The sequence below is a fragment of the Sceloporus occidentalis genome, unplaced genomic scaffold (genome assembly GCF_023333645.1).
Source record: "Sceloporus occidentalis isolate IW3139 unplaced genomic scaffold, rSceOcc1.0.p SCAF_54, whole genome shotgun sequence".
In the NCBI taxonomy this organism is placed as follows: Eukaryota; Metazoa; Chordata; class Lepidosauria; order Squamata; family Phrynosomatidae; genus Sceloporus; species Sceloporus occidentalis.
The window spans coordinates 5,570,910-5,584,734 of record NW_028317034.1 but is presented as its reverse complement, the minus strand read 5'-3'; the positions used below and the strand labels follow the sequence as shown (position 1 = coordinate 5,584,734).

The window sequence follows — 13,825 nt, the reverse complement described above, 5'->3', positions numbered from 1 at the left end:
GATCGGTCCATGCAAACGACAGCCTAATATTGCAAGATCAAATGGCTAGCATGTTAGAAAGAAACTCTGATCCCCTCACTTGTCAGGGATTGTAACATCACAGGTGTCCCACCTAACCCCCTCATTAATTTGAGTAGGAGCCCAACACCATTGACTAAAACGGGAGTATAGTGAGCTTTTGGTAGAGACAGCTAATGGATGATTTAAATAGCTAAATTATACAGTATATGTCTATTTTTTCTCATTCCAGTAACTAAAGAATGTGTGCCTTGATTTGCATGCTGTAAAATGCACTGGAGTCCATGCAAACTTCCAATATGTATTTAACAGGCATGTTGGGCTAAAACATTTTTCGCATCCATTAACCAGTTGAAGATGCGAGAAGCCACAGTCACTGCCGACACAATACCACAACTGGTATATATGGTGATTACAAATGGGGGGCTATAGGGTTAACCAACCTCCCTTTGCAGGAGATGTTCACTGTTAATAGCCCATCATAATACATAGTAAAGTCAGTGAGTTAAAATCATACTTTTTGCAAATTCCCTTTAATAATTAAACTCTACTGCCTTTGACATCCCTAATGTATGCAATACTGTGCAAAACACATACTTAGTAAAACGTAAGGCCTTAAGTGTCACAACCAGCAATTGTGTATATGTAACCACATCTGGATATTACTTAACCCAGTCACTATTCTGCTCCATTGTTACCTCTTATTCTGATATTGTACCAGGAAAATCCTGCATCTCCACTCTTCTGAGACATCAGTGGACTGATATACTTCACTACAGATACTGTGCTGTGAAATGTAGAATTAATCAGAAGACAAAAGTTTCTAACTTCCTACTTACAAGTTTCTTAATAAATTCCTTATAGCTAATGCACACATGCACATACACACATTTATATGTAAATATAACATAAACTGACCTGTGAATGTAGATTTAATGCATCACTTTTTTAACCATTTTGGAGCCACACATTTAGGAGATGGTACCATACTTTTTTAGAGGAATGTTTGAGCACACAGTCAATTTCCTTGTTCTTACCAAAATTGTCAATTCATATTATCACAGCATTTAATTCAACTTTTTTATTTCACTAATAGCAAGTTCCATATATATTTTCCATCAATAACATGTATTTCTTCTATTAACCCACAGATAAGCTACAGTTCATCTGCTGATATTTTAAGTGACAAACGGAGATATCCTTCATTTCTAAGGACTGTTGCAAGTGATGTTCATTTGACTAATGCCCTTGCCAAGCTCATTAAGATGTTTGACTGGAGTTATGTGGGAATCATTTCCAGTGATGATGACTATGGTCGTTCAGTGCTGGAAAGTCTAATGGCTCATTTTGACACCCAACTTGTGTGCACTGCATTCAAGGAAAAGATACCCGCAGATGTTGGGAATCCTGGAGTGAACACATCTATAAAAGAAGTGATTGATAAAATAAAAAAATCTCCAGCACGAGCAGTGATCTTAGCTTTAAAAGTATCAATTGTGTTAGAGTTTTTCAATGAAATTATAAAAGAAAAAATAACCAGGACATGGATTGCAGGAGACAACTGGTCTACCTCACGAGAGGTTGCCTCAATGGAAGGTATTCATACTGTGGGAGACATACTAGGCTTGTCCTTTAAAAACGGAGAAATTCCAGGTTTTAGGCCGTACCTTCAACATCTACATAAAGGGCAGAATGCAACAAACAGTTTTATTGAGGAATATAAGCATCTACGCTTTGGATGTACAGATGAATATGAGGTATATAAACAGTGTTTAAGTATTTCACCAGAGAACTGTACCAAATCAGATGCTATAAACTTTAAGTCGCCCATGGCTTGCAGCATAGAAGACATTTCTCAAGCAAGTGATGACTATCTAGAAAGGAACATTGAGTTGGATGGATCTTACAGTGCATATTTAGCAGTCACAGCAATAGCTCATGCATTGAAAAACATGTTATGCTATAAAGGAATATGTGCCAAAAATATATCTTTTGCTCCTTGGGAGGTAAGTGTATTTCTTCCAGCTCCGAATATCCTCAAGACAAATTATAGATATGTAAAATGTATCTTGATATAAATACATAATGTAAAGCACAGTGGGCAAATGCGTAGTGGGCCGCTGGTCAACCGCTCTACACACTCACCTGTTCTGCTGCTCCAACAGGAGATCAGGTGCTGCAGTGGTTGGCTAGATATGCCCGGCTCCAATAAAAACATAGCACACGGCCGTGCGTTTCCTGCTTTAAGGCCAGAGGCCACCCAGCATTGCATATCTGGCCTTGAGCACAATATTTTGCATTGCTTCATGTAAATGATAAAAATAAGAAAAAAGGTACCCACTGGTACAGCTGTGTTTCTATGTGTCAGTTCTCAAATTTTCACATTTACAGTGTCTTTCAATAAAGGAATACCAAACGTTTACTACTCTGCTAAAACTTTTTGAAAATCTTTACTACTATTTTACAGAAAGGATGGTTTTCCTAATCATATTTATAGAGGGAGATATAAAGTTTAAACATTTTGCTTTTGAAAATAATTTAACAGAAAACGTTCACCCAGAGCTGTAGTTTGCTCCTTTTGCACTGCAGGCAAGAATGGAAAATTGTGCCCACCAGCTGATTTTTTAACAGAGGTTATTTTATTTACTCTGCCCTTACAGATTGCCTTTACACACACCTGCCCCTAAACACACACCTGCCCATTAACGTGCATATACATATACAGTACACTGCCCCTACACATGACTGCCCATACACATTACCCTTATACACCCCTGCCTGTACACACACATATGCACGTATTGTACACACATGAGCTTACAAACACACAGATACCTACACTGCTCTTATACACACACAAGCTTACATGCATCTGCATCTCTTATCTTTCCCTTCCTCCATTCTGTCATGAGAGCGTGAAGTCTGTGATTTCAGACCTCTGCTTTAGTGCTCCTAATCACTATGCGCCGGCTATTGATGCAGAGCGTGGGGGTCCAACACCATATCCTGGCACTCTGCATCATTTGCTGGCGCATAGTGATTAGAAACCAGCCCTGCTCATCGGACACCTCCTACACAGAACAGCACTCAAGTGCGTGGGTGCGCACTGCCAATGGGGGCGCCTGAAGAGCAGGGCTAGATGGGAGATCACAATCTTGCAGTTTCCGCGGCACTCCCTTGAAGACCGACCTGGGGGACCCACTTGCCCGCTCCCCTAAAGATAAGCTACTGTTTTTTTAGGGGCTTTGTGGTGAATCACATTACTGGCAGCAATTTGATTCACCACGGGGGGCACTCCATTCTTTCTGTATGACCACTCTAATGGGTTTTCTGATGTCCTGTTGTCTTTCCTCCTCACCTGACCACCTAACCGTATTCCCTCGCATAACCTACTCTTTCTTTACAGTGTTCTTACACCTGCCCCAACCAAGTTACAATGTCCACTTCCACTGGCATGTTCACATATTTTCTTATCCTTTGACTCTCATCTCTTGCCCCACTGTTTCAGTACCTCTACTTCTGGCTTTTACTTTTGCAATGCATTCTGAAAAAATCTACTAGCCTTATTTTCTTATCGTATGACTCTCACCTCTTGCCCCACTGTCCCTCTATTGACTCCCCATACCCTCCAAAATAAAATTGAAACTCTTAACCACTACATATGGAGTCCTCAACAGTATTGTACCAACTATATCTCTACTCGGCTCCAAATACTCTTGTAACTGTACACTTCTCTTTTCCCATGACTTGTCCCTTTCTTCAACTGGTATCATGTCTTTTTAGTTGCATAATAATCATTTTAGACCTAATGTCTGGAACCCCCTACCCCATTCTGTGGACCAATAGCTTTGGCCCCTTTATGCTGCATCCTGCAGGATGTGAGTATTATGCTGTGGGTCCAAAAACATGATATAGTGAAATAAACCCGAACATGAAAAAAGTATTGGACATCATTCACATTTCCCTGTTATCATGAAAAGAGGATGTAAGGATTTCAGCTTTGCTGAACTTCAATCCTTATAATTGGAAACATTGCCTAGCTTGTCTTTTAGTAACATGAAGCGTTCACAAAGACCCTTGTTGAGTGTTTATTACTTATTTTGACTCAGGTAACTATGAAACTTCAGTCCCCTCTAGAAATATAATTTTACCACCCTCTGATGTCAGCCAAGTGCCCGCTGACTTATGTAGACTCGCCCACCTGCATCCAAAAAAAAGAGGGCTCCAGTTAGCTGGAGCCTGCATGTTCCCAGGTATGCAGGGTGGTCATAAGTTATGTAAAATTTAGTATTCGCTCATGGGAGTGAATAGACCACTGAATTGAATGTATATTACATATCAGTCATTTAGGGCTCTGTGGGCTGTTGGTTGACATTATGTTTATTTTTTTTCCTCTCTCACCAGCTGCTCCATGAATTAAAGAAAGTACAGTTTTATGACAATGATGAAATTATTTTTTTTGATGAGAAAGGAAATTCCAACCTTGGTTATGATTTGCTGTCCTGGCAAACAGTGAATGATTCCATGGAGTTTATTGATGTTGGAGAGTACGAGCAGCACAAATCCTCCATCCAGCTTAACAGTTCTGAAATTGTATGGACCAATCCATATAACAAAGTAGGAAATACCTTGTTACTATTGTTTATATTCTAATATTAAAAAATAATGATATTCATTGTATTCTTGTCAATGGATTATACAAACAATAATATATTTTAGTGAAATACACTGACCACTGTATTAGGTACACCTTGCTAGTACCAGGTTGGACCCCCTTTGCATTCAGAACTGCCTTCATTCTTCGTGGCATACTTTCTTCAAGGTGCTGGAAACATTCCCCAGAGATTTTGGTCCATATGGACATGATGGCATCCCGCAGTTGCTGCAGATTTGTCGGCTGCACATTCATGATGCAAATCGCCCGTTCCACCACATCCCAAAGGTTCTTTTTTTAATTGAGATCTGGTGACTGTGGAGGCCATTGGAGTACAGTGAACTAATTGTCATGTTCAAGAACCCAGTTTGAGATGATGTGAGCTTTGTGACATGGCACATTTTCCTGATGGTAGTAGCTATCAGAAGATGGGTACACTGTGGTCATAAAGGGATGGACATGGTCAGCAACAATACTCAGGTAGGCTGTTGTGTTTAAACAATGCTCAATTGGTACCAATGGGCCCAAAGTGTGCCAAGAAAATGTCCCACCATTGCACCACCTGCCTGAACCGTTGTTGCAAGGCAGGATGGATCCATGGTTTCATGATGTTTACGCCAAAGTCTGACCCTGCCATCAGAATGTTGTAGCTGGAATTGAGACTGATCAGACCAGGAAACGTTCTTCCAGTCTTCCATTGTCCAATTTTGTTTAACCTGTGCGAATTGTAGCCCTAGTTTCTTGTTCTTAGCTGACAGAAGTGGCACCTGGTGTGGTCTTCTGCTGCTGTAGCCCACCTGCTTCAAGGTTCAATATGTTGTGCGTTCATAGGTGGTATAGAGTGGTTATTTGAGTTACTGTTGCCTTTCTGTCATCTCAAGCCAGTCTTCCCATTCTCCTCTGACCTCTGACATCATTTTTGTCCACACAACTGCCACTCACTGGATATTTTCTCTTTTTCGACCCTTCTCTGTAAACCCTAGAGATGGTTGTGCGAGAAAATCCCAGTAGATCAGCAGTTTCTGAACTACTTAGACCAGCCCATCTGGGGCCAACAGCCATGCCACATTCAAGGTCACTTAAATCCCCTTTCTTCCCCAATCTAATGTTCGGTTTGAACTTCAGCAAGTCTTGACCACGTCTACACGCATACATGCATTGAGTTGCTGCCATGTGATTGGCTGATTAGCTATTTGTGTTAACAAGCAATTGAACAGGTGTACCTAATAAAGTGGCCAGTGGGTGTATATGTACAAGCAAAATAGAAAAATGATAGACGAGGGTGACCTAAATAGTTAGTTATTTCAGGCACAATTAATTCCCTAATTCATTATTTAATGTAGCACTACCGAATCCAGAATGCAGAGTGAGGTTTACTAGAGAGAAGATGACATGAGTCCACACTGGTTAAGGTAGACACTTTGCTTTCTTAGTAACACACAATCGATGGCTTACACAAAAATGAATATAACAATGCAATAGAATCAGGGTTGTGGATACTTTTGAAAGAACAGAGGAAAAACAACACAGTATCATTTATGCTTTTTTATGCTGTAGCAGATAGAGCTATCAGGGTGAATAGGAGCCCAGGTGCAATAATTACAGTTCATGCAGCTACCACATAGAATGATGAACCCATCACTACACTACAAAGACAAGACAATTTTCTATGTCAACAATTCTAGGTCATAGACTGGTTTGACAACAATGTGAAGGTCTTGGTCTTGTTGACCTGCACAAGTCTGGCTATTCTACAAGATTTAGGTTTTCAGCTATAAACATTGTATTTTTTACACATTGGCACTCACAATTATTATTTTTTGAATGCATCTATGGTTTCACATGAAAACCCTATTTATTCTGAAAAAGGATGTGCGATTTCTGTGGGTACATCAAACATGGAAAAGAGGAATCTTAATTAAGTCCACTTATGGTAAAAGTGGCAAAAAAGCTCTGGGACATAAGATTAAAAAAAACTGAGAGTAAAGGGGTAAAGGTATACCCACTGATAATTTCTGCATGGACATCATGAATTAAAAGTACAGTAAAGACAACTCATAAAGTAGACAAAGCCAACTATAAGAGGAGATGATCTGCATCAGAAACAAAAAGCCTTTTGGGTTTTTATTTTAGGAAGTAGGTGTCCTCAGGGTTTGAACCCTGAATGGGATGTGGGATTTTTTCCCCCAATAATTAGATTTATTCTAATATATGTATTTGGCCATGAAGACCCAATGTGCATTCCTTGGAACTTGTTGGCTCCAGCTACCCAGAGCCTACTCTTATGGAACGTGTCCAGGACCGCCCACTGACATCAGTGGGAGGTCCTACTGATGTCAGAGTCGTTCCCGCTTATGTTAGTTGGCATTCCCGCTGGCATTCCCGGAGTCCTAGATATCAGACTCTTGTCTCCAATTTGTACCATCTCTCAAACTTTATTAACTTTTTAACTTTACTGGCTTATGTTTTGTTTCAATGTTTCTTTTATATTTATCATAATTATTTGCCTGTTGTAGTTAAGCAGTACCTTCATTAAACTTGTGGTTGCTTCATTTTCTGATTTCTTGTGATGGGTTGGGCTTGTCTTCATAAGTTTTACTCCTATTGCAGTAGTTGCAGTATTTTACATACAGAAAAATGGCCACTCACTGAAGTTTATTTGTGTTGTTTAATAGAGACCAGAGTCCCGGTGCTCGGATCCATGTCTTCCAGGGCAGTATAAAATCCACTCAGACATTAGATGTTGTTATAACTGTGGTCTGTGTGCAGAAGGCTACTACTCTTCAAATTATGGTAAGTGTCTAACATTTTCAAACAATTTTCATGCTCACACATACACACAAGTAAACATCCATGCCCAAAAGTACACATCCATGCCCAAAAGTACACATCCATGCCCAAAAGTACACATCCATGCCCACAAGTACACATCATGCCCACAAGTACACATCCATGCTCACACACACAAGTACACATCCATGCTCTCACACACATAATTACACATCCATGCTCACATGCACACAATTACACATCCAAGCTGGCACACACAATTCCTGCAGATTTCTGTGTGGATGCTTGCATACTGTGCAAGCAGCCTCGGTTTCACCGCAGGGTTACGCAGGGTTACTGAAACGCTCCTGTCTTCCAATGCCAGTTCAGAATAGTTAAGAAAGGGCCCTTCTGGTCTGGATCGGTGCGGTCCAGGTCAGAATGGCCCTTTCTCAAAAAGTTTTAATCAGTATGAGCGGACAGCTACAAGGGGTTGCAGGGGTCATGTCGTAGGTAACCACTACGACCCCTGTAGTTACGCCAGTGATAAAAATCATGTGGCTCAAATAGCTTTATGCATATCCCATGAATGTGTAAATTTCCTCACTGTTTTAGCTCTACAATTTCTGATGAGAATCTCTTCCATTCATTTACCACATACTCTGTATATATTTTATGTCTTTTGCAACTTTTTGTTATTATTTATTTAGAAGTATCTAGAACATTATCTTTCAATCTATGGACCAATTTGAACCTTATTGTAGATACATTTAAGAGTTGCTCTGTCATCAAATCAAATTTGACATTACTTAATACATAGCATAGAAATGTATTCTTACATGATTTAATACATGTTGCAAATATGTTAAAAGAGCAGTCAATTGCGAAGAGGGAGGTTAACTTCACGCCCCTTTTCAGAAGAAGAGATAGAAAATGTAAGCAATATTATTTAATAGCAAATCTTCTTTTATTGATTAATGTTTGCGTACATCACCTATTCTCCTCTACCTACTTCAGCATTGTAGTAGTTATTTTTGTTCTACCATACTGTATATCTTTAAAGTGTTTTTTATTTGATTTTTATATTACACAACAATAGTTGATTTTGCATTTATTATATTTCATTATTAGTCTTTCAAAAACATTTTGTAAATGTTTATTTTTTTTGTTTTTGCTTTTTTGTTTCTTAGATGTGAACCAGTGCACAAAATGCCCAGATGATCAGTGGTCTCTTAAAGGAAGTTCTCACTGTCAAAACAGAACTGTTATATATTTTAGCTGGAGTGACCCATTTGCAATTATCCTAACTAGTGCTGCTGGAATAGGTGTTGTACTGGTGTTATTTATAGGAATTGTGTTTTTAAAAAACATAAATACTCCAGCTGTTAAAGCAGCAGGGGGTATTTATACCTGTGTTATGAATCTGTCTCTAATGGCCAGCTTTGCCACCACTGTTTTTTTTATCGGTGAACCGTTTAACTTATCCTGTAAGATTCGGCAGCCCCTATATGGAATCAGTTTCACTCTCTGTGTATCGTGCATACTAATGAAGTCCTTTCGAATTGTGTTGGCCTTTGAGTTAGGTACAAGGTTTCGCTACAATTTTAAATTCACTTACCAACCAGTTTTAGTCATTGCTATACTGACAGGTGTACAAATTGGTATTTGTATACTATGGCTTGCTTTCAATGGGCCATCAGTAAAGAAAGATGGCAAAATGCCTCAAACATTTCTTCTTCTGTGTGATGAAGGATCGTCTTTAGGCTATGGGACAATGTTGGGGTATACTGGCTTCCTGGCCTTTGTTTGTTTTGTTTTAGCCTATAAAGGAAGGAAGTTACCTGACAAATACAATGAGGGAAAATTCATAACATTTAGCATGCTTGTATATCTCTTTGTATGGTTTGCTTTCATACCAATTTATGTGACCACTACTGGAAAGTATCTTCCAGCAGTAGAATTGGTGGCCATATTGGCATCCAACTATGGGGTAATATGCTGCCACCTGATACCCACATCGTATATAATATTTTTCAAGAAAAAAGAGAACAACAGAGAAGAATACTTACAGAGTGTACGATCATTTTCCAAAAGCAAAATCTCGGTTTCTTACCTTGATCTTCAGATGCCAAACCTAGAAACTAAAGCATGCCAGACATGTCCGTTAATAGAAAGCACACTTTATGGCTTGAGTAATGGTTTAAGAAAATGGAGAAATAGTTTTTAGAAGCATTATGAAAGAAGTTACTCATTACTAGCAATTATAACAGTGAGACAAGTTTGGGCTCGATTCTGTGAGCTGTGATTCTGTGAGCTGCCTAAACATTAATTGGATCTAATAAAGGGAGAAAATGGATTGTTAATTAAAGTTTTTATAATCAAAGCTAATGGAAACATCTGCACTTAAAGAATTCATTAGGATCGCTAAAAAATTAGCGCATGTTAAATTTATTTTAGTCAGGTTTTCTGCAAGGACAATGAGCAGATCTAGAAACTTGTAGACAAACATGCAGCACATGCGCAGTGGAGTCTATAGATAGTTTAGCACCAACAAATTAACCTTTTTGTCCCAGATGAAACTTAAAGTGTTAGCATTCAAATTTAAAACTCATTACTATAGCGCAGGCCCGGACTGGGACAAAAAATAGGCATTTAAGCCCGAGCAGCCCATATTTATTTTTTTATTTATTGTTAAAGCCCACCCTTCATGTACCATCTTTGCATTTACTCATTCACACAAATCATTAACACATTCATTAATGCAGTCTCACAAATCATTCAAGCAATTCATCCTCTACGGCCGCATTAACGCAGGGCATAAGGGGCACCTGCCCCTTAAGCCCGCCGCAACTGCGACCGGGTCCGCCACTCTAAGGGGCCAGGAAGCCCCCACCAGGGCCGGTCTTAGTGGTCTGCGGCCGCACAGGGCTTACATTAAAATCCGCCACGGGTCCGCCACTCTAAGGGGTCGGGAAGCCCCCACCAAGGCCAGCCTTACGGGTGTGCGGCCGCACAGGGTTTAAATTAAAACATCGGGGGGGGGGGTTAACAAAAACTTTATTTAACATGGAGGATGTTAAATAAAGTAACCCCCCCCCCGATGTTTTAATTTAAACCCTGTGCGGCCGCACACCCGTAAGGCCGGCCCTGGTGGGGGCTTCCCGACCCCTTAGAGTGGCGGACCCGTGGCGGATTTTAATGTAAGCCCTGTGCGGCCGCAGACCACTATGGCCGGCCCTGGTGGGGGCTTCCTGGCCCCTTAGAGTGGCGGACCCGGTCAGTTGCAGGTGCCCCTTATGCCCTGTGTTAATGCGGCCGTAGAGGCCGCATAGGCCCAGTCAGTTCGGTCCTGACTGGGCCTATTTTAAGGTAGGGGCCTGGAGCTGCAGCTCCATCAGCCCCTAAGTCAATCCGGGCCTGCTATAGCGTATGGAGTGCAGGGGTTATTTTAAACATTAAAAAGGTACCAGCATTGCAAGGTTTATTGCATATTTTTATTTAAGTAAATCTTGATGCACTGAAGCCACATGCTAGCCAATATCTTAAAAATTAATTGAAGGGAAAAGGATGATCGATTCCGGAGTTGCGAGATGTGAACCTATAATAATAGATTTGTTTTTAAAACAATAAAAAAAAACCTTGCGATGCTTGAAGACTAAAATTAATTTTAAACATATTCCTTATAATGCTGGAACCTACTTTTTGCAGTTATGATTAATATTTATTACATTACATTACATTCAGATTATTATATAACATTTTATGTATATTGCATATGCACATACTTAAATTACTGTTTGCAAACATTTGTAATACATATATGTTTTATTTGTCTTGTATTAGTTTTAGTTCATATCAAGAGGATCTAGACACAATTTTAGTGCTAGTTATGATTAATAGAACCAAATTGTTCATTTAGCATGATCTAAATTGGCTACCCTGCTTTCATCTGCTTAGAGAACCAGCAAATTGACCATAGCATGCACTATAAGGAATTTGAGAGTTACTTCTGCTAAGCGTACACCTGTGGTTGAGCATTTAGTGCTCGCTACTCTGGGTGTTGAATCATTTACCGCTAATGGGTATGGCTTTAGTATTTCACTAGTGGCCATGACGATTGAACCATTTCATTGGTTGTCATGGTGATAAGACCAGTTAATCGAACTTTGAACCGCTTTTTAACAACCCTTTTTAAAAAAAATAATTTAGTACCTAATAACATTTTGTTGTAATATATAGCAAATATGTTTTATTATACAAACAAAAGGATATGTTGTGAATTACTCAGCACCTATACCTTTCACCAGCAGCAAAAAATAACTGTGTCAGTGACACAACCAATACATACATAATACAATTAACAAAAAAGTGATATTGTGTTTTATTATGCTTCATGGTTAAGTATTGTCAAAATTATTACTAAAACTAGGACAACATGCTTTGTTCTGCTACACACTGAATTAAATGTAATATATATATATATGTGTGTGTGTTTTTTTTTTACATCCTATTAAAATCAAATGGTTTTATTTAAAATCAATGTGGGAAGATGCCTTTACATTTTCATATTCAATGTATAACGTTTTGTTCTTTGTACAGTTCTATTACGATAAAAAATATGAGAAAATGGTTTGCAATTTCCAATAAGTATGTATATAATGTTATGCTACCTTCTCTAAAATTATACATTTTTCTAGTGTAATAAAATGTGTTTTGAGTCTTTCTTTATAATTACTATTAAAATAATAATTATATCTAGGTATGTAACAAAAAGTAATTTCACTTTACAATACTGGCTCTTTGAAAAATTGGAAGGAATCTTATGCTAAAAAATATAAATGAATAATATTCATTTTATTATATATGTGATGACTAAAAGTAATAGGGAAAGTACACAGGTATAATCCAGGCCAATCATTTTGGTTTCTTAGATAACTGAGTTACAAGGTATTTGAGGTACAACAGACTCATACATCTCATCTCTTCATGATCCTAAACAAAGCAAATTCAAACGCCTTCATTTAAGTTTTCATTCCACATGCACAAATAAGACCATTGTTGCACCTAAGGAAGTGGATGCTGATGTAGGCTATTTAGACAATTATAAAATACAAATGGTGATATGTTTTAAAACATTTAAAGGTATATTTACTAGACTTGTGCATAAATTTGGTTTCCCGAACGTTCACTTTGTATGAACTTCAGAGACCTTTTTGGATTAGGAAATGACAAAAAGGGGAAACCTCTGGATACACCTTTCACTTACAGAAATACCATGTCAAAGTTTAGGAACAGATCCAAACTAAATTTTACATTCCAGGACCACCACCAACAGCAGCAGTACACCAACGGAAACACACATTCAACAGCATGCCATGGGTTTGAATTTCAACCAAAAGTTGGACCATTTTGATTTCTCAAAGTAAGGAATGTGATAAAGCAGCATCAATAGTAAGATACTGAGAGGACACTGGCAGCTAGACACATCCAGTTCCACAGTATTGGACACTAGATTTTTCCTCTAAATAGAAAAATATTTAAAGTTCCCTTGAGTAAGGAGGAGCCACAGAGGCAGGTCACAAAGCAGGCACTGTCAGACAGAGACTTCCAGCCACAGGCTTGATTCTCTCCCACCATATTAGAAAAAATAATTAATACCCCTCTGTGTGCATGTGTGAGAGAGAGAGAGACTGCCTGAGTCTCTGTGTGCGTGTGTGAGAGACTGTCCGAGTCTGTGTGCGCGTGTGAGAGACTGCCCGAGTCTGTGTGCATGTGTGAGAGACTGCCTGAGTCTCTGTGTGAGAGAGACTGCCTGAGTCTGTGTGTGTGTGTGTGTGAGACTGCCTGAGTCTGTGTGTATGTGAGAGAGAGACTGCCTGTGTCTCTGTGTGAGAGAGACTGCCTGAGTCTCTGTGTGTGAGAGAGAGACTGTCTGAGTCTGTGTGTGAGACAAACTGCCTGAGTCTATGTGTGTGTGTGTGTGTGTGAGACTGCCTGAGTCTGTGTGTGTGTGTGAGTGAGAGAGAGAGACTGCCTAAGTCTGTGTGTGTGTGCGAGAGAGACTGCCTGAGTCTCTGTGTGTGAGAGAGACTGCCTGAGTCTCTGTGTGCGAGAGAGACTGCCTGAGTCTCTGTGTGAGAGAGACTGCCTGAGTCTCTCTGTGTGCGAGAGACTGCCTGAGTCTCTGTGTGCATGTGTGAGAGAGAGAGACTGCCTGAGTCTGTGCGCGAGAGACTGCCTGAGTCTCTGTGTGAGAGAGACTGCCTGAGTCTGTGTGTGAGACTGCCTGAGTCTGTGTGTGTGTGTGTGAGACTGCCTGAGTCTGTATGTGTGTGTGAGACTGCCTGAGCCTGTGTGTATGTGAGAGAGAGACTGCCTGAGTCT

At 39.6% G+C, this 13,825-nt stretch overlaps 1 protein-coding gene across 1 annotated transcript in view; it reads left to right on the top strand.

The window, feature by feature from the left end:
- Positions 1–13,825, top strand: part of LOC149288060 (G protein-coupled receptor family C group 6 member A-like) — a 43,730-nt gene that overhangs the window by 3,673 nt on the left and 26,232 nt on the right. The window contains exons 3-4 of the mRNA XM_089492186.1: positions 1,170–2,024; positions 4,423–4,635. Coding sequence (XP_089348312.1) covers positions 1,170–2,024; positions 4,423–4,635 — 1,068 coding nt within the window. The remainder of the gene's footprint in view (positions 1–1,169; positions 2,025–4,422; positions 4,636–13,825) is intronic.